General features: G+C 38.9%; 2 protein-coding genes across 3 annotated transcripts in view; both read right to left on the reverse strand.

Moving 5' to 3' along the window:
* The window catches only part of ITGA1 (integrin subunit alpha 1), a 69517-nt gene extending 49293 nt beyond the window's left edge, over positions 1-20224 (reverse strand). Inside the window, exon 1 of one of the 2 annotated variants that reach the window (XM_008932077.2) lies at positions 19561-20224. In XM_008932077.2, the coding sequence (XP_008930325.2) occupies positions 19561-19771 (211 nt within the window). In that variant the 5' untranslated portion in view covers positions 19772-20224. Of the gene's footprint in view, positions 1-9263; positions 9329-19560 lie in introns of those variants that run through there. The other variant, XM_018077220.1, reaches the window with a different exon arrangement.
* PELO (pelota mRNA surveillance and ribosome rescue factor) lies at positions 6749-13563 on the reverse strand. Its single transcript, XM_008932122.3, has 2 exons — positions 12804-13563; positions 6749-11663 (listed from the first exon to the last, which is right to left on the reverse strand). The coding sequence occupies exons 1-2, from the start codon at positions 13527-13529 to the stop codon at positions 11232-11234; spliced, it is 1158 nt and encodes a 385-aa protein (XP_008930370.2). The 5' UTR covers positions 13530-13563; the 3' UTR covers positions 6749-11231.
* Positions 20225-24808: the final 4584 nt, after the last annotated feature.

A 24808-nucleotide genomic window follows, 5' to 3' on the forward strand; every position in this document is an offset into this window, starting at 1 on the left:
CTTAGCTAAGTGATATGAAGGATTGATTGTGCACATATAATCCTTTACACATAACCATTGACCAAGTCTGGGACTAGAATTAGATCTGGCCGGACCTAGATTTCTTTTTGAGAAGAGTTTAGAAAGCAAAGGGGTCCTGTCCTTTCTGAACCTGATGACCCAATAGGACAGTCTCCCTGACAGTTTAATCTGTCTCTCCCTCCACGATGTAAATAGTCAAGTATACTTTGACATTAAATCTTGTGAAATCACCATCGCATTTACCAATGAATTTTGGCAATTCACTGTTTTATATCAATAAAATATATGATGCTTCACTCATAAGAGTGAAGAGCATCACTCCATTTGCAACATGGATGAAAGGCAGTTATTTTTTTTGTTTACTGGACTTGGTATCGTTATTCTTCATTCTCCCTCCCCCCCATATGTTGTTTCCAGGGGTTGTTGGCTAATTTTTTGCCAAGTCTTAAGTTACTATCAGAGTACAAATGCTTTGGTGGCAATAAAGACTTTCTGAAAAGCAGCAACTTTTTTTACTTCTTTACTTCACAATGACTAAAAAATTTGTCTTTCATTGCCTTATGCTAAACATAATCATTGGCTTGCTCTCAACTGAATCAAATATCCTGATATGACCATCTCACACCCAGCTAGGTAGAGCACAACAGAACTTAAATCCAAGCCAGTTTCTACATATTACAGCAAAACCATAGTTTATAAAATGCATCAATATGAATTCAGCTGTGACACGATTATTTTTTTTTTGAGTGCAATGGAAAGGAAAAGATGGAATCTTACAAATATCTAGATTTTCCTTTGGTCTTATACAACTCTATTGTGCAGTGATTTTGGGGAGAAAAAACCCAAAAGCCAGCAGAAAGCTTGACCAAGCAAAAATGATAGACCCAAATGGGGGATAAACACACTTCAGAATAAAATCTCATATGTGTATATTAAAAGAAAAAATCAACCTGCAAACTACAGTCAAGTTGTATAGAGACACCTTAGCTATTATTTCTGATAATAAAGCATCTATGATAATTTTTGATTGTAACACAACAGAACATTCATATTTTTTATCTGAGCCATCTTCTAGTAGAGCAAGAGGGAAACAGTATGTTTCTGTAGCTTCTTATGTCATGGTGACATAAAATAGAATTCTGTTTCTCTGTTTTCAAAACATATTCTCATACTTCAGCAAAAACTTGAAAACTCTAAAATTTAAACTGGTTCTTAGCACTGAGGCTTAGATTACTTTTCAGATGAACTTGTTCTATAAAGCTAATAGGTTCCAGAAAAAATGTATATCAAAAGAATACTCACAAAGCTGAACTCCATTTAAAATGCACCGGGAAATACTACATCAGTCTAACATGGAAAACACTTTTCATAATGTAAGTATCCTCCTAAAGTTTAAAACATTTTTTAAAATTAAATAATTATACCTGCAGCTTTCTGAGAGCTAATCCGGAGAGTAAGGGATGAAACCTACTTTAAAAAAAACCAAATTTTGAAAAGTTTAAAAATGCTTGACACAGAGTTTTGACTGAAAAAATGAATCATCATCTAAATAATACCATTTTCCTATTGCATATGTTAATTGTCTGCAATGAATCAACTTTATTGCCAATAATATTGTTCAAGATTTTCTTTTTTTCAAACTTTTTCTCTTATTGGTAACCAGAAAAATTACTACAGTGAGAATATAGTTGATACAAGATTGCTACACGCAGTAATATAAAGGAAGTCACATTTTTGTTGAAATGCTGGAATTCCACCATGAATGGTCCCCAGATTCTAGGGCTCTCACACAAGGTCAGATGGAAGTGCCTCTTCATCCCCAACTGCACAGTATTGACATGCCTGAAGGGAAAGCCAGTGCTGTCCTGCAAGAGCATGGTGCAGCAGGCACTGCCTGTTTGCACAGATCAGGCCTGACCTGCTCACAGCAAAATCCTGAGCCCGTTTCAAGCATGTGTCATGGGTAATAATGGTAGTGACTCTCTATTAGGACATACGAAGCTCTCCTGATTTGAAATTTATGACTGCTCACTGCTGAAAGAGAAGATCATCATCAACCAGTCTGTCTCCTTACTTGTTTCTACCTACGAATTGTTAACTGTCATAAGAAATCTGTTATGGTACTGGACAATCAAAAAAACATGGTTCTGTGATAACATAAAGTTTACACTGAGTTACTAAGCAGACAAGAATGTGAGACTGCAAATTGCCACAGTGGTCATTAAATCCAATCTTCCATGAACTTCACCATAGAAGTTAAGCAACAGCTACAAAAACCACCACCACACACACAACATGAAAGACACTGCACCCTAAGAAAAAGTGAAGATCAGCAATAAAAAAGTTTGTTCATTCGGACAAAAGAACCACTGGCATTGCACTAGGCAATTCATGTATTTTTTTTTTACTTAAGCAGCTTTACCCCTCTTATGGTCTCAGACAATCACAAGGACTTTCACAAGCTTGACATTTTATTTGATAGTAGCTGATCTCCAGTCTACCTGTGAGGTGAGCATAATGTACAGGCGACAGATAAAGCCACACTTTCTGTAAACAAGTTCATGGAGCAGTAAGTCAGGAAATGGCGTACAGTGTTCACTTGAGTTCATCAGAAAAAAAGACTAAACCAAAATGCCAGCTTCCCACTGGTATCACTCAGCTGAAATAAGCATAAAAGATGCACCTCCACTGTACTCTAGAAACTTATTCCCCGAAAGAATCATGTGTGACATGTTTGGAGGAGAATATGATCAAGATCACTGTCATTTCACACTGAAAGTAGGAAATAAAGTAATCTTAAAAATTGCAGTAAAAGTTTACAGATATTTAATATTTTTCTTTTAGGTGGTATATTTTTATAGTCAAAACACCTTTTTTAATTAAAAAGTTAATAAATCCTCCAAAAGCTAGTATACCACCATGAATTACCCATACTGATTAATAACATACTGAAAACTTCAGCATAATATGCATCATCAACTATATCTACTTAAAGACTGTGGCACTCAAGTACCAGTAAGAGTATGAACATCTCTTTTGTTGTACCATTGCTGCAACTGGCAAACCAGTTGAAAGCACTGCAAAATTAACCCTAGATCTTTTTACTGCAAATGTTTTATCAGTCAATAAACAATTCAGGGAAATTTGGAACTAGCCATGAAGAGATTATAAAAGGAAGGTTTGTTTCCACCCCAAAAAATTAAAGCTGTATCCTAGAGGTAGGAAAACATCCTGTTTTTTAGATGAAGTTTAAGATAGAGTTTTCTACATGAATTACTGGCAGTAAAAACTTACATTTCCCACCCACAGCACTGAAGTACACCTATGATTTTAAAGATATCTGTCCGGACCAGGCCTGTTCTGAAAGTATCCTCATGGTATCTGGACTTTCATAAAGAATCCATTACTTTTTCTTTCAAACATCTGCATCACCTACACAGAAGTACCATGGAAGTTTATTAGTGATGAAATTTTACTTTCTTGTGTAGATACCACTTTGAAGTTTTGGCGTTAAAAGTTACTCAGTCTTCTGAAGTCAACAGGACCTGCGAGTGTGAAGAAAAGGACCTTCTAAAAAGGCACAAATGAACCTCATGCCATCACCTTATGTCCCACAACACCCCTCTTGCCTTTATCAGGCACCTAATCAATGCATTTTTGTATCATTAGCTCAGATGCATCATTAGCTAATCCCTGTCTGACAGCAGCTCAGTTTTGTGGTGTAATCTGGTGTGTTTGTTGAGATGTGGTGTGAACAAACGTGCTATGAATTGGACAGATATAAACAGGGCAACACAATGCTCTACTAGAATAAAAACAGCAAGTGCTCTGCTTCTGTTCCGAGCATGGGGTACAGGACTGCTGAATTGATTCCTATCTGCTGCTGGCAACTGCATATTTTTCAGGGTAAAAAATTCCATACAAAAGTGACCTTTTGCTCAGATTTTTTCTGACTGCAAGGCTGTTCCAACTTCTCATTTTTCCAGTAGTAGGAACTTTCTGCTCTCTAACATACATTATTTCTTGCCAGTTCTTATGTCAAAATAAAAGTGCTTAAACTAGGGAAGAACAAAGTAGTTTAAAAAATGTTCTAGAAATTAAAACCTCATTTTCAAAATACTAAGGTCTAAAGCCTTAAGCATTTTTCAGTGACAATTTCCACACTCTGCCCCCCCTCCAAAAAAAAAGATAATGAGAAATTGTCTTCAGAATTAGGAAAAGTTAGACTCATAACTGTGAGCATGAATTGCCAAGATTAATTTTGTTCTTTCTGAATACTTAACTTTGTTCTCATCAGAAAACACTTTGTCTAATAAGAAAAATACACAGAACCATGCACATCTACACTTGGATAAAACATATGCAGACAGCTTGAAACAACTTATGCAATCATAACTCAGTTGTTTACCAGGATCACAATGTTTGACTGTGTATTAATAAGAGTTTTAATAACTGATTTCTGAGGCATTCTAAAGAAAAGGTTTAAAAACTTGTCATTTGAGTGATTTGACTCACCGGTCTGCTTATCTTTAAAAACAATCCTTTAGTTGAAATGACCTGAAAAACTGTTAAAAACCACCAACTGTTGGTGGTTACATATTGTTTTATCTGTCTGTCTCTTTTTATTCTTACTAGGCACCGCCCAAAACCTCTGAAAAGTTTATTTCAATCAGCTTCTGTTGGTTTTGTTATTTGGGTTTTTTTTTTAATGTCTGACTAGGAATTTTTACTTGGGTTATACATATTGCCAACATGACACAGTGAGGTATTTGTTTCACAAGCAATTATTTTGAAAAAGAAGGTGGCTTTCAGACAGGTACGAAAGGAAAACAAAACCAGTCCTTCACAAGCCTCAGATACAGCAATGACTCCACGTGTGACACTTGTGTAATAGGCTTGTCAGAAATTAGTTACTCCATAGTGACAGGATTACCAAGGTCTCAGTATCTCAATTTCAAGGCTCGGCCTCAAGCCTCAAGGCTCCTCTCCCTCAGACACACACAAAGAGCTTAATCACATCAGATGGCATCTTACCCTTAACTGAGCATGAGTTGTTAGAACTGAGTACAGATATTTCAGACATTCACTGCATCTCTCCTTAGGGAAGGAGTCACATACCCAAATCAGCACCTCATGTTTTCCATTAAACCATAGCTTTTCATCTTCCCTCACAGCTCTGGAACTTGGAAAAGTTCCCTCATGAGACAGCTGCTCTTTTTCTGGCTCTCATCACTGCTGTCCCAGTAGCTCCTACACAAAGCCTTGCAGAAAGGGCAGCCACTGCCCCAGGAGACTTCACTGTCCTGGCAGAAAGCTGATGTTCACCCAGCACTGTTTCTCCAGAGTCCACACTTCAGTTTCTCTTAGACACCCTATCTCAGAACAACAATTTCCACTCAGGAGAGGAAAAAATTATACAGGATATACCAGTTTTCTTTAGCAAATGGGAATGGAAATGGTATTATGACAACTATTCGGGCAAGATAAACAAATTAATTAACTTCTCTCACACCTAAACTAAACTATCTAAAACACTTGAAGCCACTTGAAGGCTGAACACTGCAGGTCAAAGAAAAGGCAATTTTCTTCAACAAAACCTGCTGTAGCTTTCAGAGCATCAGAAACCATTGAAGGTAATGTCCATGAGCATTGAACAACTGGCAGACATTCTGAATTTATCACTTGTTACCACTACTGTAAACAAATCTTTGAGTCCTGAAGATAGTTATCAACTCTGTATCCCAAGACATTCCTTCAGTTACCAAAGCAACTACAAGCCAAGAGTCAAGTTAGCTTTTTTCTTCCCCAACCCCCCCCCCCCGCAATCTCTGATATAAACCCTTTTAGTAAAAAGTCTGCTGAAGTTATTTTTTCTGAGCAAAGAAAAAGGCTGCATGGGAAATAATATGCCTGTCTTCAAAAGCAGATTTGCTGTTAGCCACTTGGTACAAAATCTTTTTGAAACACAGAACTCTACTCAGGGCGTTTTTTTACTGAAACTTGAAGACTACATCAGAAATATATTAGATAGGAAGAGACTCAGCTTTCAACTATTTTCCTGTCAAGTTCAGATCAAAAGTCTGAAAATTGCCTCCCTCATCCCAAGAGGTGTCATACCTGAGGCAGTTGTAACTTAGCTATCTCAGACAAAATATAATTTTTTGCTTAGACAATGGGGAGTTGTACTTACCAATGACACAATGACAGAAAAGGGAGCACCTTTAGCCTTAGTGTTAACTATGGAACAGAAAACGGTCTTAAGCTGTGTTATCTTCTGTTCCATATGACTCCTTAGAGCCCTTAGGCTCTTTTTTCACTATTCCAGGCTTGGCTTTGACTAGAAATTCCATTTTGGACCAGAGAAAACACTTCCCATCAAGTCTGGTATGTACATTCCTAAAAAGGAGGGCTGGTTTCAACCAATTAACATTCTCTAATGGAACAGCTATTTCACCATAGGATTCATTATCAGTTCTAATTTGACTTTTAAGTAATTATTAGAGCAGCATGACAGCAATTACATTAGCTGTGAAAAGATGGCAATAAATTAGAGACTGATACAGCAAAAGCTGACGAGCTGGCAGAGCTTGAAAGTTGCTGCTTCATTGTTGCATTTCCCAGAAGACACTGACTTGGAAGAAAGGGCTGCTCTTACACCAGCCCCCACTCTGTTTCTTGTACAGCCCTTAAGTGGGACAAAAGGAAGAATTATTTTCTGACAACAGAGTATAATTTCAGAGACCTTTTCCTCATGCTTTATTTTAGGCTAAGGCACCTTAGGAGACAATTTTTTCACAGAAAAGCTATACTGGATTTCTAAAACAGTCAAGTTCAGAAGTTCACAGAGCATATGCAGTTTCGTTGTTAGACTGAAGACATTTCTTTCCTTTATATTCTCTATCATGCAAGCAGTTTTCCTCAAATCCAAGTCAATGCCCTACTTGAGTCAAGCATAAAAAATGTGGCAGGACTAAACATTACACTTATTCAGCAAGTCTTTGGGCAACTGTCACACAAGAAGCTCCACAGCCTATGTTTACTCTTTCTACTGCTGAAAAAGCTCAGGCTCAACTCACGTCAGAGCCTGATTTAAGAATCACAGTAATAATCACAAGACCAAACTAGTTAAGCATTTTCTTAACCCTAAATTAGCAGAACAATGAGTTTTCAAAATACTATTTTTCCATACAAAATCTGATTAAAACAGTCTCTAAAAGCAAGTTGTGGCTCTTACAAAAGAAAAAGAGATACTGAAAAATAATCTAATAAAGCCCTATCAACCGTTCTCTGCCTACTATCTGCTAAATCATATCAGAACTAAGAAATCCTAAGTTCTTAAAGAATCAAAACTTTTATCATTCACCTTGTAACAAGTTACAGGTGTATAGTGAACAAGAACTGAGAAGGGAATGATTGCCAGATCTGTATCATTTCCCCCATTAGCAGAGCTTGAAGAAACTTTTTTTTTTATCCACCTAATCCACCTCAGATGCACCTAGCTCCTTTAAGAACTTAATTCTAAAAGAAACATTTTATCTTTTTTTTAAAAAAGGGGGAGTGGGGAACTGATAAAAGCAACTGGTATATCAGAGACCAAGGAAAAAAAAATCAAGTCTGAAGTTTTGCTGTATCTAAAAAGTACACAGATAAGTAGTTTTTTGAAGTCATTCCTTCATTTTTTTGTTATTATGTCTCTTGCAGGAATTCTAATTTTATGTTATAAACAAGGATTCCTAATTGCAGACTTTCTAATTGCTGTTCCACATTTTAAAAATTGCTTTCTCAGATCTTTTGTAGAAGAAATAGACCACACACTGTAGAAATGTGCCTTCACATAAAAAACCAGCATAAACATTCTGAGAATATGTGGTTGTTTTTTCTTCTTTCCTGTAAAACTAGGTAAGTACTCCTGTATGAAACAGGCTTGTTTTCTTTAAAAATAAAGCTATGAAAATCTCAAAAAAATTTGAATGGAATAGGTGATCTACAAGAGATCACATCCATAGAGGCACGCTTTTCTGGATGGATAATGCAGCTTACAGAAAGAAACTGGAGAGGCTCAAGACATAAATCAGTCAAATGAGAAGTGAGGTACAATATACCTCCACAGAAGTAGGCAACCCAAGGTCAGCAGCCCAGAAGTTAAACCGAGATTTTCAAATGGTAGGTTAATTTTAAAATTCAGGGCTATTTAACCTATGAGAGAACAGCAGCTAATGAAAATTACCTCAGACATTTATTCACATGGCTTTAAAACCATCAAGCCTAGTCCCATCACAAATTAAGCTGAAGAGCTACAGGCTCTTATTACAGTGGTGGTCAGGAAGTGGTCCAAAGATAATTTACTACTAGCATTTTACTTACACAAGAGTGAAGACAAGACGAGGGAGATGAGGAATTCCCTAGATCAAATACTGTTGAATGCTTTTAAGTTTTACTGGAAGATTAATCTTTTATTTTGCTTTTTAACTAATACGATTATTTTGGTCTGTAGCTGGTGGTGACCTCACATTTTGTACCAAACTTTAGTTGGTGAACAACCACAAAAAATTATATAATGATAAACGGATTCAAATGCCGGAAATGACAAAAGAAACTGAGGCCTGCTCCAAAGTAGGCATTATTAGAGGCATTATGGCCTAAAATAAATTTATTGGCATCACTGTAGAGCACAGTAGGGTTCAGTATCAATCTGATTTCACTTTTTAAAGCTTTCTTCCTACCAAATGTAACAAGCTTTAAGAAATCCTACAATGTGTATTCATTTACTTTGAAAAGTGAAAAACTGGAAGCTAAACCATACTACTAATTCACAGAATTATGTCAGAATGTAATCAGAAACTAAACTGAGACACTTCAAAATCATTAAATACTGTTTTCAGTTCATGCACCTTTAGTTTCAAACAGTGGGCACAAAAATATTTTCCCATGGCTCTAGCACTTCCTCCTTTAATCTGCAGATAGCATCCATCTTCTGTGAAAGTGTCATCTGAGCACATATACTAAGGTCTGCATTAAGAAAGTCTGTCAATACAGACTTTTCAACTAATCAAAATTCCTTGAAATGTGAAATATAGTAGCAACTCTGGAACTTGGCCAGGTCAAGCATCTGCAGCTACTAAACACAGCCTACTTTCAATATCAAGCCCTTAAGCTGTTTCCTGAAACAGGATGCATTTGTATACATACTGATTGTATATTTATTTTACTACAAAAATGGCTACCAGAAAAAAAAGTCCCACCCTTCCATACTTTGGGCAAGTCCACATGCATTTCTTTCAGAGACTTAGTGACATGATAGGAATACCTAAAAAAATAAAAATACACAAAATGTAAAGTCAGGACAGAATTTTAACTCTAAGTGTAAATAATTCAAAGAATCACTATTTTCATGTTTTCTTATCAGATGTTTGCAGTTCTACCTTAGAACAAATATGCAACAAAATGGCTGCTTCTTTTCCTGGATGATACACTACAGGCACTAAACACAAAACTGCCATTGTAATTTTGCAGTACAGCAAAATCTTCATAATTTCTGGTTTCAAATGGAATGAATGGAACCAGTTTGGTCTGGTAAAACAGCAACCCATTCCACAACCAAAGAATAGTCTGATCTGTCTCTCAGTTTGCTGAGAAATAAACTATGAATTTGTGGTGTACTACAAATTTGAATGGAAGTAAATGTAAATGTAAACAATGTAAACAATTGTTTCAATGGGCTTGCTTGTCTTCAGAGAAAGAAGAATCACAGGGCTACAGCTCTAATATAAGTTCTGTTCATGAATTCCTTAAGATTGTGTGGATGGTGGGAAAAGGGAAGATGGCTTTTAACTCAAAAGCAGTTCTCTATTAAGAAGTTTAGACTGAGTTTTCAGCTAACAATAAACAGTATTAACTGCAGGGGACTGGCACCCATCAACATATGGGACTACCCTTAAAAATGATTTCCTAAAACTATTATACCCAGACTAAGAGTTTCAGTGGTTTTATTTTTTAAAGTTCCACTGTTATGTCACTTTCCATATTTCGGAAGTCTTCCACAGCTCCTATTCTCCACCTTCCACCACATTTAAAAAAGGAATCCTTATATACACACAGAAACCACACCATCAAACACTGGTTTGAAACAATTCCCTCACAGGTTATGTCTGAATCTGAAAACAATTTCTGCTTCCTCAGCCTAAGATTTATTGCCTAGTGAAGAAACAAAACTCTTTGTGGCTCTCAATACTTTTAGCAGATCTAATAACTGAAGAAATAATTTTGACTTTTACAGTTGCCATTATTTTAGGATGAAATCTGATTTATATTTTCATAACCTTAATTTCTGTATCACAGCTTATGTGTATTTTTAAAGAGGTAACTAAACAGAAAAATACCAGATTATGACATTAACTAAAGTGTTTGTTGTCAAAAGATTCCTCATGGAAACTAGGGTCCAGCTTTTGTAAGCCTTTTCATACACTTTCTCAGAACTGGCTGCTAAAAAATGGCAATTTAGCAAAATACAGTCAATGATACCTTGTTAGCCTTTAGGACAATCTCACAAGGTAACAGGATTCAAAAAGGTAACTTAAGTGTGTGACTGAGAGTCACCATTTCTCTTGCATCTACTATCATGTTAGGGAAAAACTTAAAGGATCTGATTTTTGAAAGACTGCTTCAAGTGTTTCACAGAAATATTTAAGTGGTTAGACTCATAACACCACAAAAAGCCCTAAGAGATGATGCTGACCCCATTCCCTTGACACATTCTAGGAAGAATGGCAACTTCCTAAGAAGATCAAGCACAGTTTTGATAGGTCTTGCCTGAAGAAGTTTACACTTGTTTTCAATAGTCTTTTCAAGCACTTGAACAGAAATAGTCTGACACGAATTTCTCCCTCTTAGTTTATTATTTTTTCATAAACACTCCACTAAGCTACCAGTCTGCCTTAATATACAGACTAAGCAGCTTTGGGGAGCCAAATTAGTTTCTTATACTGCTGGAGGTTTGCGATGTAACTTGCAAAAACCAGTCTGCTTCAACACACATTATAGAACAGATATCAAGTAGTGTGCTCAGCAGAGCTACATACTTTATGTGTACACCACTAAAAACTTATAATTACATGTCATGGAACATCTGCACACAGTATTTAGGAAGGGAGCGCCTTCAATGTCATTTCAGCATGACATGGAAAAGAAACTGTGGAATGAAGTCACTGTCATCAATCCTCTTCAGAGCTAGACTCATCCTCCTGGTCAGAGAGCTCAGCCACAGGAAAGCGCAGGATGGCTGCCACCCCTGTCAGCTGGCCAAGCTGCTCTCCAGACACATGAAGGCTGGAGAAAATGCGCACTGTGCCCATGTTCTCCCGCACACTGTCTACCAACTTAACATATCGGGCACGGGTAGCCACATCCTGGTGCCGAAAAAGCTCATCACTGATCAGCAGGGTATCAATGGCCATGGCTTCATTGGCCTTTTCCACATGTTTCAGGCCATAAAAAGCCCGGTCAGGCTCGTGCTGCAGCATTTTATAGAAGTCATCTAGGGCTTTGACCTCACCAGCTGCCTTAGTGTCAGAAAGGCGGCTGGTTACGGCTGGGTCGCAGAGTGCTTCCTTCAAAGCGTATTTATGTCCTGAGGAAGAGTGGACCTAGAGCAAAAACAAAGTCAGAGGTTTGGTGTTTTCAAAGAAAAAGGACCATTGTTTTCATTAGCCAATCACAAATATCTTCCACTATACATAGCAATAGCCTTGACAGTTATTTGAGGAAGTTACCTCCTTCTTGAAACATACAAGATTCTTTTCTTAAGGGATCTCTCCTGCAACCCAGAACCTACACCAAATCCCTTAAACTGCACTTCAAGAAGCACAAAAGAAAACTGTTTCACTTATTCAAAGACTGCATTAAATATGCCCACCCCAAGGGAGGGCTACTTGAAACTAAGATCTAAGCCTCTCCGTTTTAAAGCATTCCAGAAAAGGCCTCTTAAGACTGCAGGGATATAGTGCAAAGGCATTGAGTCTTGCACAGTTGCACAGCTATTATGCTTGCAAAATTGTGAAGTACATTGAAACTTCTCACACATACTATTACTTCCATACTACAAACGCAAAAGGAGGCTCCTTGGTGTGCTGGTCTAACGCTGGGACCATTAAGTATTGGGACACACTTCACTCACCCTGCCCCCTGCAAGCATAGATTACAGGCCTACTCCAACTTAAAAATTATACAAGTACCCTTATGAAAACTCATTTTAAGCTCTGAATTTGCCTACTTCATTAAAGGCTAAAACCCCCACCCACTCAATGAGATGATGAAGAAACGGGAAAAAATGCCATGATCTGCATAACCTTCAATACAAGACTAACAACAAAGTTAACTAACCTATACCACATCCAGGTACTTTTTAGGAAACATCTCTACAAAGCTGTTATTAAACGTGCACACTATACAGCATGACAGAGTAACAGCAGAGTTAAAGTATTTTCCAATTTGTACTTCACACTTTACATTATTTATATTCATATAAATATGCCTTTATAGGGAGTTCTATACATCTAATACTTTCTTTACTCCACATTAAGGTATCCTGGGGGGGAACCATCCCTGTATCACGCATAACTACCTTACAATTTGAGAGGCATGAGAATAATTTCCTTATGATGCTCAGTCAGAAATTTATTTTGTCTAGTAAGAGCCTTATTTCCCATGTGACTACCTTTTACTATCACAGACAGACAACTCTCAAGTCCGTTTTCACCCACTCTGGAAACTGTTTAGCATCTTACCTGTAGGAACTTGGACCTGTTCTCCAGCAGAAGTTTATTGTCAGTCTTGACTGCCTGCTGGAACATGTAGTCACAGAACTGTTCCCGCACGAAGCCCGGGCTTGCGACCAGGACGCACTTCACCACCTCGAAGTTGATGTGCCGCTGGATGGCCTGCATCACCTGCTCGTAGAACCTCTCCAGAGCGCGGTCGTGCTGGCTGCAGTTCCCTTTCCTCTTCCGGGGGATGTTCACCTCCACCTTGGCGCGGGTGAGCGTCATGCTGGGGGTGACCAGGCAGACGTGGGCCAGCCCCTCCTGCATGACCACGGCGGCCACGTCGGCGCTCCAGGCCGGGTCGCAGGCCTGCTCGATGCGCTCCAGCACCACGCTGTCCCACTGCTTCTTGGCCAGCGTGAACTGCCGGTTGGGCTCCAGTTCGATGGTGTGGTAGGCGCCCATCTTGACGTACTCATTCTCCTGGATGTTGGTGCCCTTGACGCGCAGCTGGCAGGCCTGCGAGTCGAAATCAATGGCCTCCACGCAGAGGGTGAGCGTGGTGCGGACGCGGTTGCTGCCCACGCTGCCCGTAGCCGACTCAGTCTGCACCTTGCGGATGGTGGAGGCGCGCAGGCTGTCCCCGACCTGCAGCAGGTTGTACGTGTGCCACATGTCCTCGGGCTCCTCGGGGATCAGCGTCACCTGCCCCGCGTTGTCCTTCTCCAGGTCCTTCCTCACCAGCCTCATCCTGACGGTCCCCCGTGCCCCGGAGGGATCCCCTCGCTGTGTCCCGGACTCAGGCGCGGCCCCCGCCGGGGCTCTTATGGCCGCTCCGCGCTCCCGCCGCCAGACCCTCGCCCTACCCTGCACAGCGCGCACGCGCGGCCGCCCGCCGCCTGCCCCCCCCATGCGCGCATGCGCGCACACCCCCCTCTCCCTTGCAAAAGGCGCGCGCGGCGCGTGCTTCCCCACCTCCCGCTCGGCCCGGCGGGCCCGGTGCATGCGCAGGAGCGGCGGGAAGGCGCGTAACTGCGGGTGGATGGCGGGGCTCCGTCCTGAGGGAGGAAAAGTCCCTGAGGGGAGCGGGGAAAGGGACTGGGAGGCAGCCGAGGTGCTGCGAGGGCTGGAAGCTGGGGTGTGTCCCCGCTGCTGCCTCGCGGGGAGCACGGCGGGAGGGAGTCGCGACGGCGCTGGTCCGTCCCTTCCAGCGCTTCACAGCGGCACCTCAGACTCCCGAAGGCTACTAACGCGGCCCTTCACGTTTCAGAAGAGGAGAAAAAAAAACTTAAAACCGGCAAAACCAAGCAGATGTGGAAAGTTGCGGGTACAGATGAAGAAAGGGACAAGAGGCGTGGCGATGGCCGATCCCCTGGGCCGGGTCAGCGGGTGCCGAAGGGCCCGGAGACCTCAGTGCCACCTCCAGCAGCTGCTGGTGCCGGGCTAGAGCGGCTGTCACACAGCGAAATGAGAACCGGGCACAGGAAACATCTAAACCTGAACTGTTACTGGGACGCTGCTCTTAAACTGAACTCCAGCCTTAAAAGGTTTTGGTTACATTTGCACGAGTCTTGACGGCTTCCTGCATCTCAGAGCAAGACAGCTTTGAGGTGCTTCAGAGGCAGATGGGCACTTTTCAAGTGAAGCTTGATGTCAACAAATATAAGTAATATGCCTTGAAAAAACACAGTTCAATTAGTTCAATGCTACTTGCAAAGAAACTGGACCTGAACAATCACTACGCAATTCATTTGCAGCCCAGACAAATTTAACAAGCCAGAAATAATAAAAAAAATGTTTCATTATACATTAATATTGGAGAAGAAAAGGTGATGTGAAGACGTCAAAGCAGCCTTCTAGTATCTGAAGAGGGCCTACAGGGAAGCCAGGGAGGGACTTTCCATCAGGACCTGTAGTGGCTGGACAAGGGGGAATGGGTTCACATGAAAGAGGGGAAATTTGGCTTAGATAATTATGGAGAAATTTTTTACTATGAAGGTGGTGAGATACTGGAACAGGTTGCCCCAACCCTTGCAGTATTCAAGGCCAGGCTGGATAAAACCTTGAGCAACCTGGTCTAGTAGAAGGTGTCCTGGACATGGTGGGGGGTTGGGACTAGATGATCTTTAAGGTCTATTCCATCCCCTTAAAATTCTGAGATTCTAAGTTCTGTAGCTTATTTTTGAAACAGCGTATGACACTAAAAATTCCATTTCAGAATGAATATTGCAAATTTAGAAAGAAGAAGTAAAAGAATGAAGAATAGAAAAGACAGTGCTTGCATGAAGAATGATTAAAAAAAAAGAAAAATTGAGAAAATAGGCAAACTAATGTGCCCTGATAAGTGTGTCTGGGCATCTGAAACAGGTATGTTAAGTTTAGAATGACTACACAATTTGATAACAGAAAATTATGAGGATGTCCTCCTACAGATGAGAAAGTGGCAAATTTAGAATGGCTAAAAGGAAGTTTCTGGTTTCCATTATCTGGTTTTTTTGGGAAAAAAAAATGAAAACAACCCACTGTGGATTATGGAATTTGCTGACTTGGAAAGGCTTTGGAGTCAAGGATTTAATGAGATAGAAGGCTACTGTGAGCAAAAATGATCCCATATCTCCCATTATGGTGTGCATATAAATTTCCCTGAAGTATCTAGCACTAGTCAGTTGTAACAGGACAGTGAACTCAGATCTGGCCCAGTAATGTGTGTTCCTTGTCTCTAAGTTTGATACTGGTGTAAAAACAACTTTATCAGATATTACATAATAGAATTTATTTATCAGACCTCACAGTCTCTTCCTGTGAGTACATGTGCTTAACTCTATTAGCATGAATAGTTTCACAGATGGAAGCTGGACCACCCAAGGGAATATAACATAAGCACATGTATAAATAACTGTTTGTTTAACTTGAGCTTGTTCATACTAATAATTTTGCATTAATGTTTTAATGCAAAAACAGAGACAGAGACCCACTGCATTCAGCTTTTCCTAAGGAGTTCCTTTCACATATCTATGTAAATGCCACATGGTAAATTCATGGCAAAATTTCTTCTTTACATTCTTTGCAATTATAAAATCACAAGTGTTGACCTCGTGCTGTTCTTTCAAGGAAAAACAATTGTAGTGCATATTTACCTTCCACATTAGTATTTATTTTACTTTTTATTCTTTTACTGCTTTATATGTACAAACTTTTCTCTGCTTATGGTTCCAGTCAGATTTTTACAAACAGCCTCACATCTTTGGAGATGCGATATAGTTTAGATAAAAGTTGCAAGTTGGCATCCAGTACCATTTAGCAGAAAATAAATGTTTATTTCATGAAATCAGATTACTTGCTGCATTAAAAAAACCCACAGCAACACAAACAAACAAACAAAAACCAACCCAAAGAAAAGAGCAACTTTGAAATAAAGTTGTCACTCAAAATATTAAATTGACTGTTGTAGAGACATTTTGAGATGGGCCCTTTCTCAAATAACAGATTTTAAGATTTATACAGTTATCAACAGTGATCCACAAATACTTGGTGGCAACTGTAAACTTCGGTGATATGTCCACAATCAGCAAGACCATTGTAAACTTACAGAGGAAGATATTTAGTAGTGATGATGCTTTGCCTACTCTTGTAAAAAGTACTGGGTACTGCTATTTGTTTATGTCAAAGAATGAGCAGTAGAATAAAAATATTTCCAAAAATTTAGAGACCATATAACTGTAATTTTTTAGGTTCATACTAATTTTGCTAGTGTCAGGGAGAGAGATGTATTCGATGTTGGTAGAGCCAAAACAAGTGGGTACTTTTAACTCTACAAATGATTTTAACGTAAAAGTTCAAAACTGCATAGCCTGTTCCCATCTTGACAGAAGATTGAAACTATGAAAAGAACCTAACAGTTTGCAATGTATTACTTTTTAAAAGCAATTTTATAGGTACTAATAATTGCAGCAATTTGGCATCCATTTTCAGACCTTCTTGGGCATAGTGCAAGATAAGATTAAACTGGTGATAGCATATCTTCACAAGGATTTTGGAGCCATGCTGGTTTTCTAAGATTATTTTGAAAGCATCTGAGACACACTGTCCTATGTCTTCAAATCTTGATCAACTATTTTATGAAGATGGGTTATATACAGATTTTAGACAAGGATAGGTCATGTCCATAGGAACCCCCTCTCCCCTACTAAACAGCCACTTTAGCTAGACTTCAAGCAAACACGCACAAGTTCTGGATAAGAAAAGCTAGTGGGAAAGAATCTCAGATATAGGGGGAAATCTGCTGGGAAACGTTGGATGTTATTGTTCCAAGACCAAAGTTAAATAAAAGATAGAGAAAGAAACTGGGGAAAACATTTATTTTGATGCTTTCCCTTTATCCTGTGTCTGTCCTGACTGTGCAGACTCTGAACAGAGACCACTTCAATTTCTGCACACAGTTCTGTCTGTATCTATTTATCTTTTCTATTATAAATACAACATTACCATCACCAATAAGAAGTCCAGGAGGGAACTGGCTTTCCATAAAACTGTAAGTGAAGAAGCATTAAGAAGTAGTGGAACCCTTTAGACTAACTACTTCCTTCCTTGTCTTTTGAAATGTAGGGCTGGAGAAAACTTCAGCAGATCCCTAGTCACTTCTCTCAGGCCAGGTAAAGTAAATATCAGCCATTCTTTACGGCTGTTCCACCAACTTCATCAGAAGTCTCAGTGAAGGAGATTATGCAGGGGGGGATTTTTGGTAGCCTGTCCTAGCAATTCATAACCCGAAGAGTAAGAAAGTTCTTCTGAATATTCCCTAAGGTTTTTCCATAGTGAGTTATGTTGATTTTGTTTTGTCCTTTGTTGGGCACGGAGAACCAACTATTCATCAATATCTTTGTAAGCTAACATATGCGCTATAGAAAGTCATGATTGAGCACTCTCACAAAACAAAGAAAACACTGACATTTAGAAGAATATTCTTAGTATAATACTTTGATAAAGAGATATATTTGAAATGCTCAACACTTTACCCTTAGTTTTCTTGCTATTAGATAAACAAGCCTAACCCATTTAGTCTTTCTTCACAGATCATTTTCATCAGCCCTTATCAGGCTTGTCACTTCTCTGTGCACTTCTGTCTGCATCTGTTAGACTTCCTGTACTCAAGATTCTCAGAGCCCTCATCAAAACCAAGCTGAATTAAAAAAGAATAAAAATCTGTATCAATACACAAATGTGTATCATACATCTCTATGAACCTCCTTTATTCTAGGTTGGTTTTGTTTGCTAGGGCCTGCCAGATTATTGGCCTATTTTTTTTTGCTTTTTAAAGAAGAGTAGCATGTAATTAATTTTTTAATTCTGCTGTAATTCTAAAACTCCTTGTCCACATTTTTATGACATTTTGACTTGCTTGTGTAGGACTATGTCTCTTATTTATTTGAGCCAATTTGAATCCCATTCCTGGTATCTGTGCCTCCTTTTATTTCTAAGTGTATTCTATTTCACACCAACTTTTTAAAAAAGGAAAAAGCCCTGCCACCACCAAAAAGTAATCACCTAACAGATTTGGATGAGACCTACTTCTGAAATGTCTTGCTATCTGACAAGTAAACCTTTTTGTCATTACTGGTGAATTATATGTCAGCAGTACCAGTGGCAACTTAGCAGCTCTGAAGGGAAATTGTGGCACACAAAATTGTTGCCACTTTACAAAGCCTCCTTCTGTGAAAGAACACAAACAAAAGCACGTTTTGAAGTATATCACTGTGTAATAATAATAAAGACAGCTATGAACAGTGGCTAAACATAGCACACCAAAATGCTACATTCAGATTTTCACATTTTCCTGTGTCTGTTCGTTCTTGCACAATAAGCACAAAGGGAAGAGGTGAAAACTCTTGTTTTGCCTTTTCCCCATTTACTGCTGCCTGCATGTGGGCAATTCTTATGAAATTGATTTCTTCCTCTGTACTGCTTCAGGTTCACTGTGTGCTACTTGCCAGCGCGAGAGCTGCTGGAGAGTTCAGTGTCCAAGTTTGCAAGCACAAAAATCCCAGCATTGCCTTAGCCTCTTTCCCACTTCTTGGATTCCCCTGTTTTCATATCCAAAATGTTACTACAGACTGACTAGCTAGGGAGATTGCTACTTGCTGTATTCATTTTTCTAAAAGCAGTTAATTCCTTAACAATAAACCCCTAAAAGGAAATATTACATAGTTCATGTCTGGATGGACTCATCTTTCTGAAGTGAGTTAAGTGTAATTAACTGCTTCTTCACTTCCCCTTTTACCACTCAGAAGTCTGAGAGCCAAACAGAGAAAAACAGTCTACCCTAATTAAAAACAAACCAAACCCAAACAATACAACAACAAACAAAAAAAACCCCAAACCAACCCAACAACAAAAAACTCAAAACCAAACCCAAACAAACTTGTTGGGGTTTTTTGGTTGGTTTTTTTTTTTTTTTTTTTTTTTTCCCCCCAAGCCAGATTCAATCACACCATATGTTCTCAGCCATTCATCCTCATTTAGCAGCCTTCCCTTACCCCCCGGATTCTAAAACTGGTTTAGGGATTAAAGTTCCCAGAGAGAAGCAAACCGAGGAAGTCCCTCACGACCTGTGGCTGGGAAGGGAAGCCACAGGGCAGCTCCGGGAAGGGCATTCCTGGGGCAGAGATCGGGGACAGGGGACGCCGTTTCGCCGGTGCCAGCACCCACTGAGTACTTCCCTGGCAGCAAGGCTGCTTACGGGACCTGGGTCTTCAAAGAAAGGCAGAAAAGGGGCTTTGTTTACCTGTCAGCATCCAGTAGGAGGCGGCCATGCCAGGGCTCCTGCGAGCCCGGGGCTGGAAGCCCGGGTGGAGAGTCGCGGTGGCGGGAGCGGTCCTGCCGCCGGCGGAGCGGCGCTGCCGAAGGAGCTCAGTGCTCTGCACCGCCCGTCCGCCTCGCCGCCGAGTTAGGCATTTCCTGTTTGTTATTCGGTCTTTACGTTTGTTTCTTCGCATCAAGAAGAATTTAGTTTCCTGCCTGCACACAACTTTCCTCCCACCCACCCCCCAAAGACCTCTGAGCTTTGGAAACCTCCCCGAAAAACTAGCCCGGCTCTAGGATGTACAAATAAAGCCAAGTCTACCCCACTAAGCCTCCGGATGCCGCTCTTGGAGAGCACAGCAGACCTTAAAGGGACATCTTCACGTTCATAATTAATAAGTGTCTCCCGCCGGCCAGCCCCCCCTCCCAGTAGGACAGGAGTGAGCTGGGTGTGCTACAGAGCCGTCGTCAACAGGAGAAACGCGTCGTTGAGGTAGAGAGCGTGTTTGGCTGCTCCAGTTTAAGTTCTCTGACATCACCCCTTAAAAACGCACTCTACGGCCGGTCATTTGCCTGTAAGAGGAAGCCAGCCGTCCCCTCCCCATTCTCGGCGGCGCTGGGGATACAGTAACTCTTCAGACAGTGGACGGTTTTCTCGAGTCTTTTCATCCTCCTGTGCTTTGCTGCCTAGAAGAAATACCAGACAGAAATGCTACCTTTGCCCTCGTCTGTCGAACGTTTGCACGGCATCCCTGCCCCCAGAATGACTTCATCAATAAACAAGTGAATAAATCGCAAAGGTAGTAATCAGCCAGATTCAGGGCAGTGAGTAGGGATTTTCAGAATTTGTTGAACACTCAGGAAAAGAGCAATTTTGCAGGACTTTTTGAGTTTACCAGAATGATGCTCAGGAGGAGTGACGTCCCTTCAGCAGTGTGAGTTCTCGCACTGGAGCTGGTGAAAAATCATGTTGTTGTTGATAAAACAAGAGAACCCATGGTCCCTCAAGTAAGAAAAAGGAAAAACAAAATATAAGGATTTGGAGATCTTGGTATGTCTAGAAAAATCCTCTCTTTTCCTTGACGTGGAGCAAAGCATTTGGCGACTAAGTGGAAGTTGGTGGAATTTTGGCAAGTTCCTCTGAGGCTAATAAACTACAGCTTTTAATCATCACTATAATAGCTGAATGCATCTTCCAGCTTCTGTCTTAATTTCATGAGAACACTTTGGGTACACTTGTAGTTCTGTGGAACTTTTAGAAAACAGTGCGCAATTCAAAGCTGGTTTTAAGAGCAAAGATTCTCAGTGGAACTACTCAAAATTGAAAAAATTAAGCACATATGTAACTTTTGCTGAATGAGAATCTGAGCTCTGTTGATACCAGTTAAAAAGACTAGGAACATTTATCCAGTCAAAGGTTTTATGCCTAAGATTAAAGAAAATGAAAATGGCATCCAAACTAAAAGAAGACTGAGAATATGGAAAAAAGCTGTAATTTCATTTTTGCTAGCAAGTTATATTACTGCTACTCTTATCACAAAACAAGGTTTGTAGCCCGGCCTGCTATAGCCAATTACACACAGAGTTGATATTGTAGTTTATTACAGAGTTATAAATCTGGCTGTTGGGTGGTAATCCATAAAAACTAGCACACTCTGCGTTAGAAAACTGGGTGGGTTTTATACACTTTTAATTAATATATTCTGCCTATCTAATACAGATGGATTGCTGCATTTTCTCTTTAAAAAAGCCCCAAATCTTTATATTCCTTTTCTGTTACTATACTTCAACTAAATGTACATGGGAGAGTTGAGCTTGCTTTCAAATCATAGTGAAGGATTTCTTTTTGTAATAAGATTAACTTTGTCAGAGAAAGAGATGGGGAACTAGGGACTTTCTCATGGACTAAAATAAGTCAAACCTCTTTGAGGTTTATGTGGTATTTGGTACCTGTGTGGGAATGTATCTCATGCTGGAGAATAAGACTTCTTTAGAATAAAATGAAACATCTCCAAGGAAGAGTTAGTAATAATTTTTATTAAATTATTCTTACTATTATGATTTATTAATTTCTTTTTGTGGTGGTGTTCTATGCATCTTGCATCAGGCAACGTCAAACGGAACACATTAGAAAAGATGAATTGCCAGACTGAACTAGCATTTCTTATTAATTTGCACACATGCAAAAAAGTAAAATATATTACAGACTTACAGACCACTACTTATCTTGAAATGTCAAACTAATTCAGAAAAAAACCAACTCCTTTCCACAGTCTGTGTTGCTTTGTGTGTATTAATTCAAGCAATTGCTCATAACATGTTGCTAAATGCTCTTCTTGGGGTTTAAAGTTTCATACATCAGTAGTAAGGAGCACATCCACTTTAAGCAGGACTCCCTAGATGAAGTGCACTCAGACCAGAAGTAGTTAAGATATTAAGTAATTTTAATATGAGAAAAACAAATATTATTAATTTCAGTAGATTGTAATAGTATGCCAAATCATTACCTACAGTGATGGATAAAACAAGAAGATCAAATTAGTTTAAAGAATATGGTTGGTTTGCATATTTTATATCTTTATAATCAGTCACAAAATGCTGAGGAAGGATTTTTTTCTAGTGAAATGAATTAAATAAATAATGAAATAAATAAATGAAACATGATTTATCATTTTGAACTCCACCTCCCAATCAGTTTGCCCAAAGTAATGTAGAATATGCATTATAGAATAAGTACACTAGTAGTTCCATGGAATCCGGTAGAAGTATTTGTGATTAAAATTGATTTAAAGTCTTTGAAAGACTAGACTTTGAAAAGATAATAAAAATTAAAAGTATTAGAAAGACCCAATTCTTCTCCTTCCAAGAAGGCGTTATTCCTGAAAAAAAAACACCAGCGGAAATGCATTCTGTCCCAAAGGTGAGAGGTGAAGGAACAGGAACCAAAGTTTTTCAAATAGTTTCAAAGGCAGGCAGTCTTCTAAATAATGTGGGCATAATTTACATGGAACTCATTTTCTGTGGAATTTTTTCTTTCATTGTTAAAGAGGATATGAACAATTTTAATTTATTTTCGTTAGGTAAAAAGGATCTTTAACCTCTAGCACAATAGAACAATGTGTAATGCAAGACTGACTTTAAATAGCCGAAAGCATGCCTAACTTAATTCCATTAAAGGAATAGTACAACATCAATAATTGTAAGAGAGATGTAACATGTTTCTACAATGTTCACTGTTGTTATTACTTTGTATTATGCACTGTATGGAAAATACTACAGAGTGTGTTCCTATAGCTTCTAAGTGAAGATTTATCATTGACAGCTCTTATTATAGTTTTTGATGGTTTACATTGCACTGTAGATTAGTGGTAATTTACAGTTATGTTTTTTTCTTACACTTGCTTATTCACAATTTCCAAGATGTCTTTCACCTTGATGATTCTGTTGTTCATTTTCATAGTCTCCATTTTTTCCTATCTGATTCTAGGACCATACTAGAGTTCACTTGGCAGAAGCTGTGGGGCTATAGTTTTTATTATTATGTCTGAAATACTCGAGGGCTCCTTCTTTAAGTACCACAACTAAGACCTTGCAGAACTTGGTATAGATCCAGCAATACTCTATGCATAAATCTTTTCATGTTTTACAGCCCAGCTTTTAACTGATACTTGATATTCTTGGAGAATGTCCATGTTTCTGCTCCATCTGCATTAACCAGTGGTACAAATGTGCCAAAAATCCTTTTTGATGCACAATAGGATCTTCATAAAAATTTTGTTTTCCAGTTTGTGATAGTTTAATTAATGTTTGTAGGAAATGTTATGGAAAATGCCCTTTACATTCTGTGTTAAATTTATTCTCTACAGTATCTTTATTTCTTCTTTGTTGTCCTTTTTTGGATTATGTACCAAATGCCATAGTATAGTTGTGAACCAAAGAAATATAGAGCCTGAATTCTTACTGAAATAAAATTTCTGGTTTTCCTCCTTAACAGATTTAGTGTCTCACATCCTCAGCCATGCTGCTTTTCTTTATGCTTTTTCTCTAGTTGCAATTTTTTTAAATATTCATCTCAAATTTGTAGAGGTCAAAACTAGATGTATCACAAAAATACAGGAAGACCAGAAAGAGATGAGTTTGTATGGCATTGTTTACTGTTATACACCTACCACCAATCTCTTTAGTTGTTGATTGTTGCTTTATACTCATGGAGAAGGATTTTTATATCAGAACAGAATTTAAGATTCTTGGAGATGAGATCTCTATACTTTTCTTATTTTTTATGTTATTTCTATTTCCTTTGAGTCAGATTCTTACAGATAAAGTCCTGGTTAAGTTTTCTGCAACATGGAGATTTTCTTCTTGCTTATTTACTCACATGTGTACCTATTTACAAATTATCTTTGAGGTCTATAGTATATTACCAAACTTTAACATGAATGTATAGTTCTTCACAGTTTGTGCTAAAAATAAGGGTAGAAAAACACAATGCATTCAATATGAATGAGGTACTGATTTCTCTGGCCTGAATATTTCAGATTTTTTTTGTGCTGAAGCACTGTTTCTGCAGCACTGAAGTCATTGGAGCTGTGGCATTGAGTTGGAGGGGAATGGAACTGGTAACTTCAAGTGTGGAGAGATGACAAAAAATAATATTTTTTTTTTACAAAATCAAGGACATGAAGTAGAAATTGAAATGTGTTTTTAACTAGAGGTACATACAGTATACCAGATAGTGTTGGTCCATAAGTGTATTAGTTCCACTACATTATACAAAGGGTTATTTGAAATGAGGCCAGAATTTAGGTGCAGAGGGTTAATTGATTCTTATAAATGTCTTGGGATTTCTGAAGTCCATCCACATTTTCTTAACATTAAGGGTCTTTTTCTTTTCTTTTTTCTTTTTTTTTTCCCTTTTTTAATTTACATACCTGCCATGGTATGTTGTATAATCAATATTATTTATTGCTGAGATAGATTTCAATTATGAAACTAAGAATGTGCTGTGAAGGAAGGCTAATTGATGATACTAACTTCTCAAAATAATTACATAGTCTGCAGAATACACTGTATTGCACTGCGCGGTATTCATTACCTTCACAGCTGGTCTGCATAATATAATTATTTGTTACTCTTTGGTTACAGAAAAATGGAAACTGTGATTGCCATAACCGTGGTGAAAACTCATTTTATTCTATTTTTTTCTTTCTGTTACTGGTAGATAAAAACAT

The sequence above is a fragment of the Manacus vitellinus genome, unplaced genomic scaffold (genome assembly GCF_001715985.3).
Source record: "Manacus vitellinus isolate BGI_N305 unplaced genomic scaffold, ASM171598v3 scaffold_36_pilon, whole genome shotgun sequence".
In the NCBI taxonomy this organism is placed as follows: Eukaryota; Metazoa; Chordata; class Aves; order Passeriformes; family Pipridae; genus Manacus; species Manacus vitellinus.

Coding starts and splice junctions, on each gene's coding strand:
- PELO (XM_008932122.3), bottom strand. CDS start 13,529: ATGAGGCTGGTGAGGAAGGACCTGGAGAAGGACAACGCGGGGCAGGTG. Junction 11,664..12,803: donor ACAGGTCCAAGTTCCTACAG/GTAAGATGCTAA, acceptor TTTTTGCTCTAG/GTCCACTCTTCCTCAGGACA.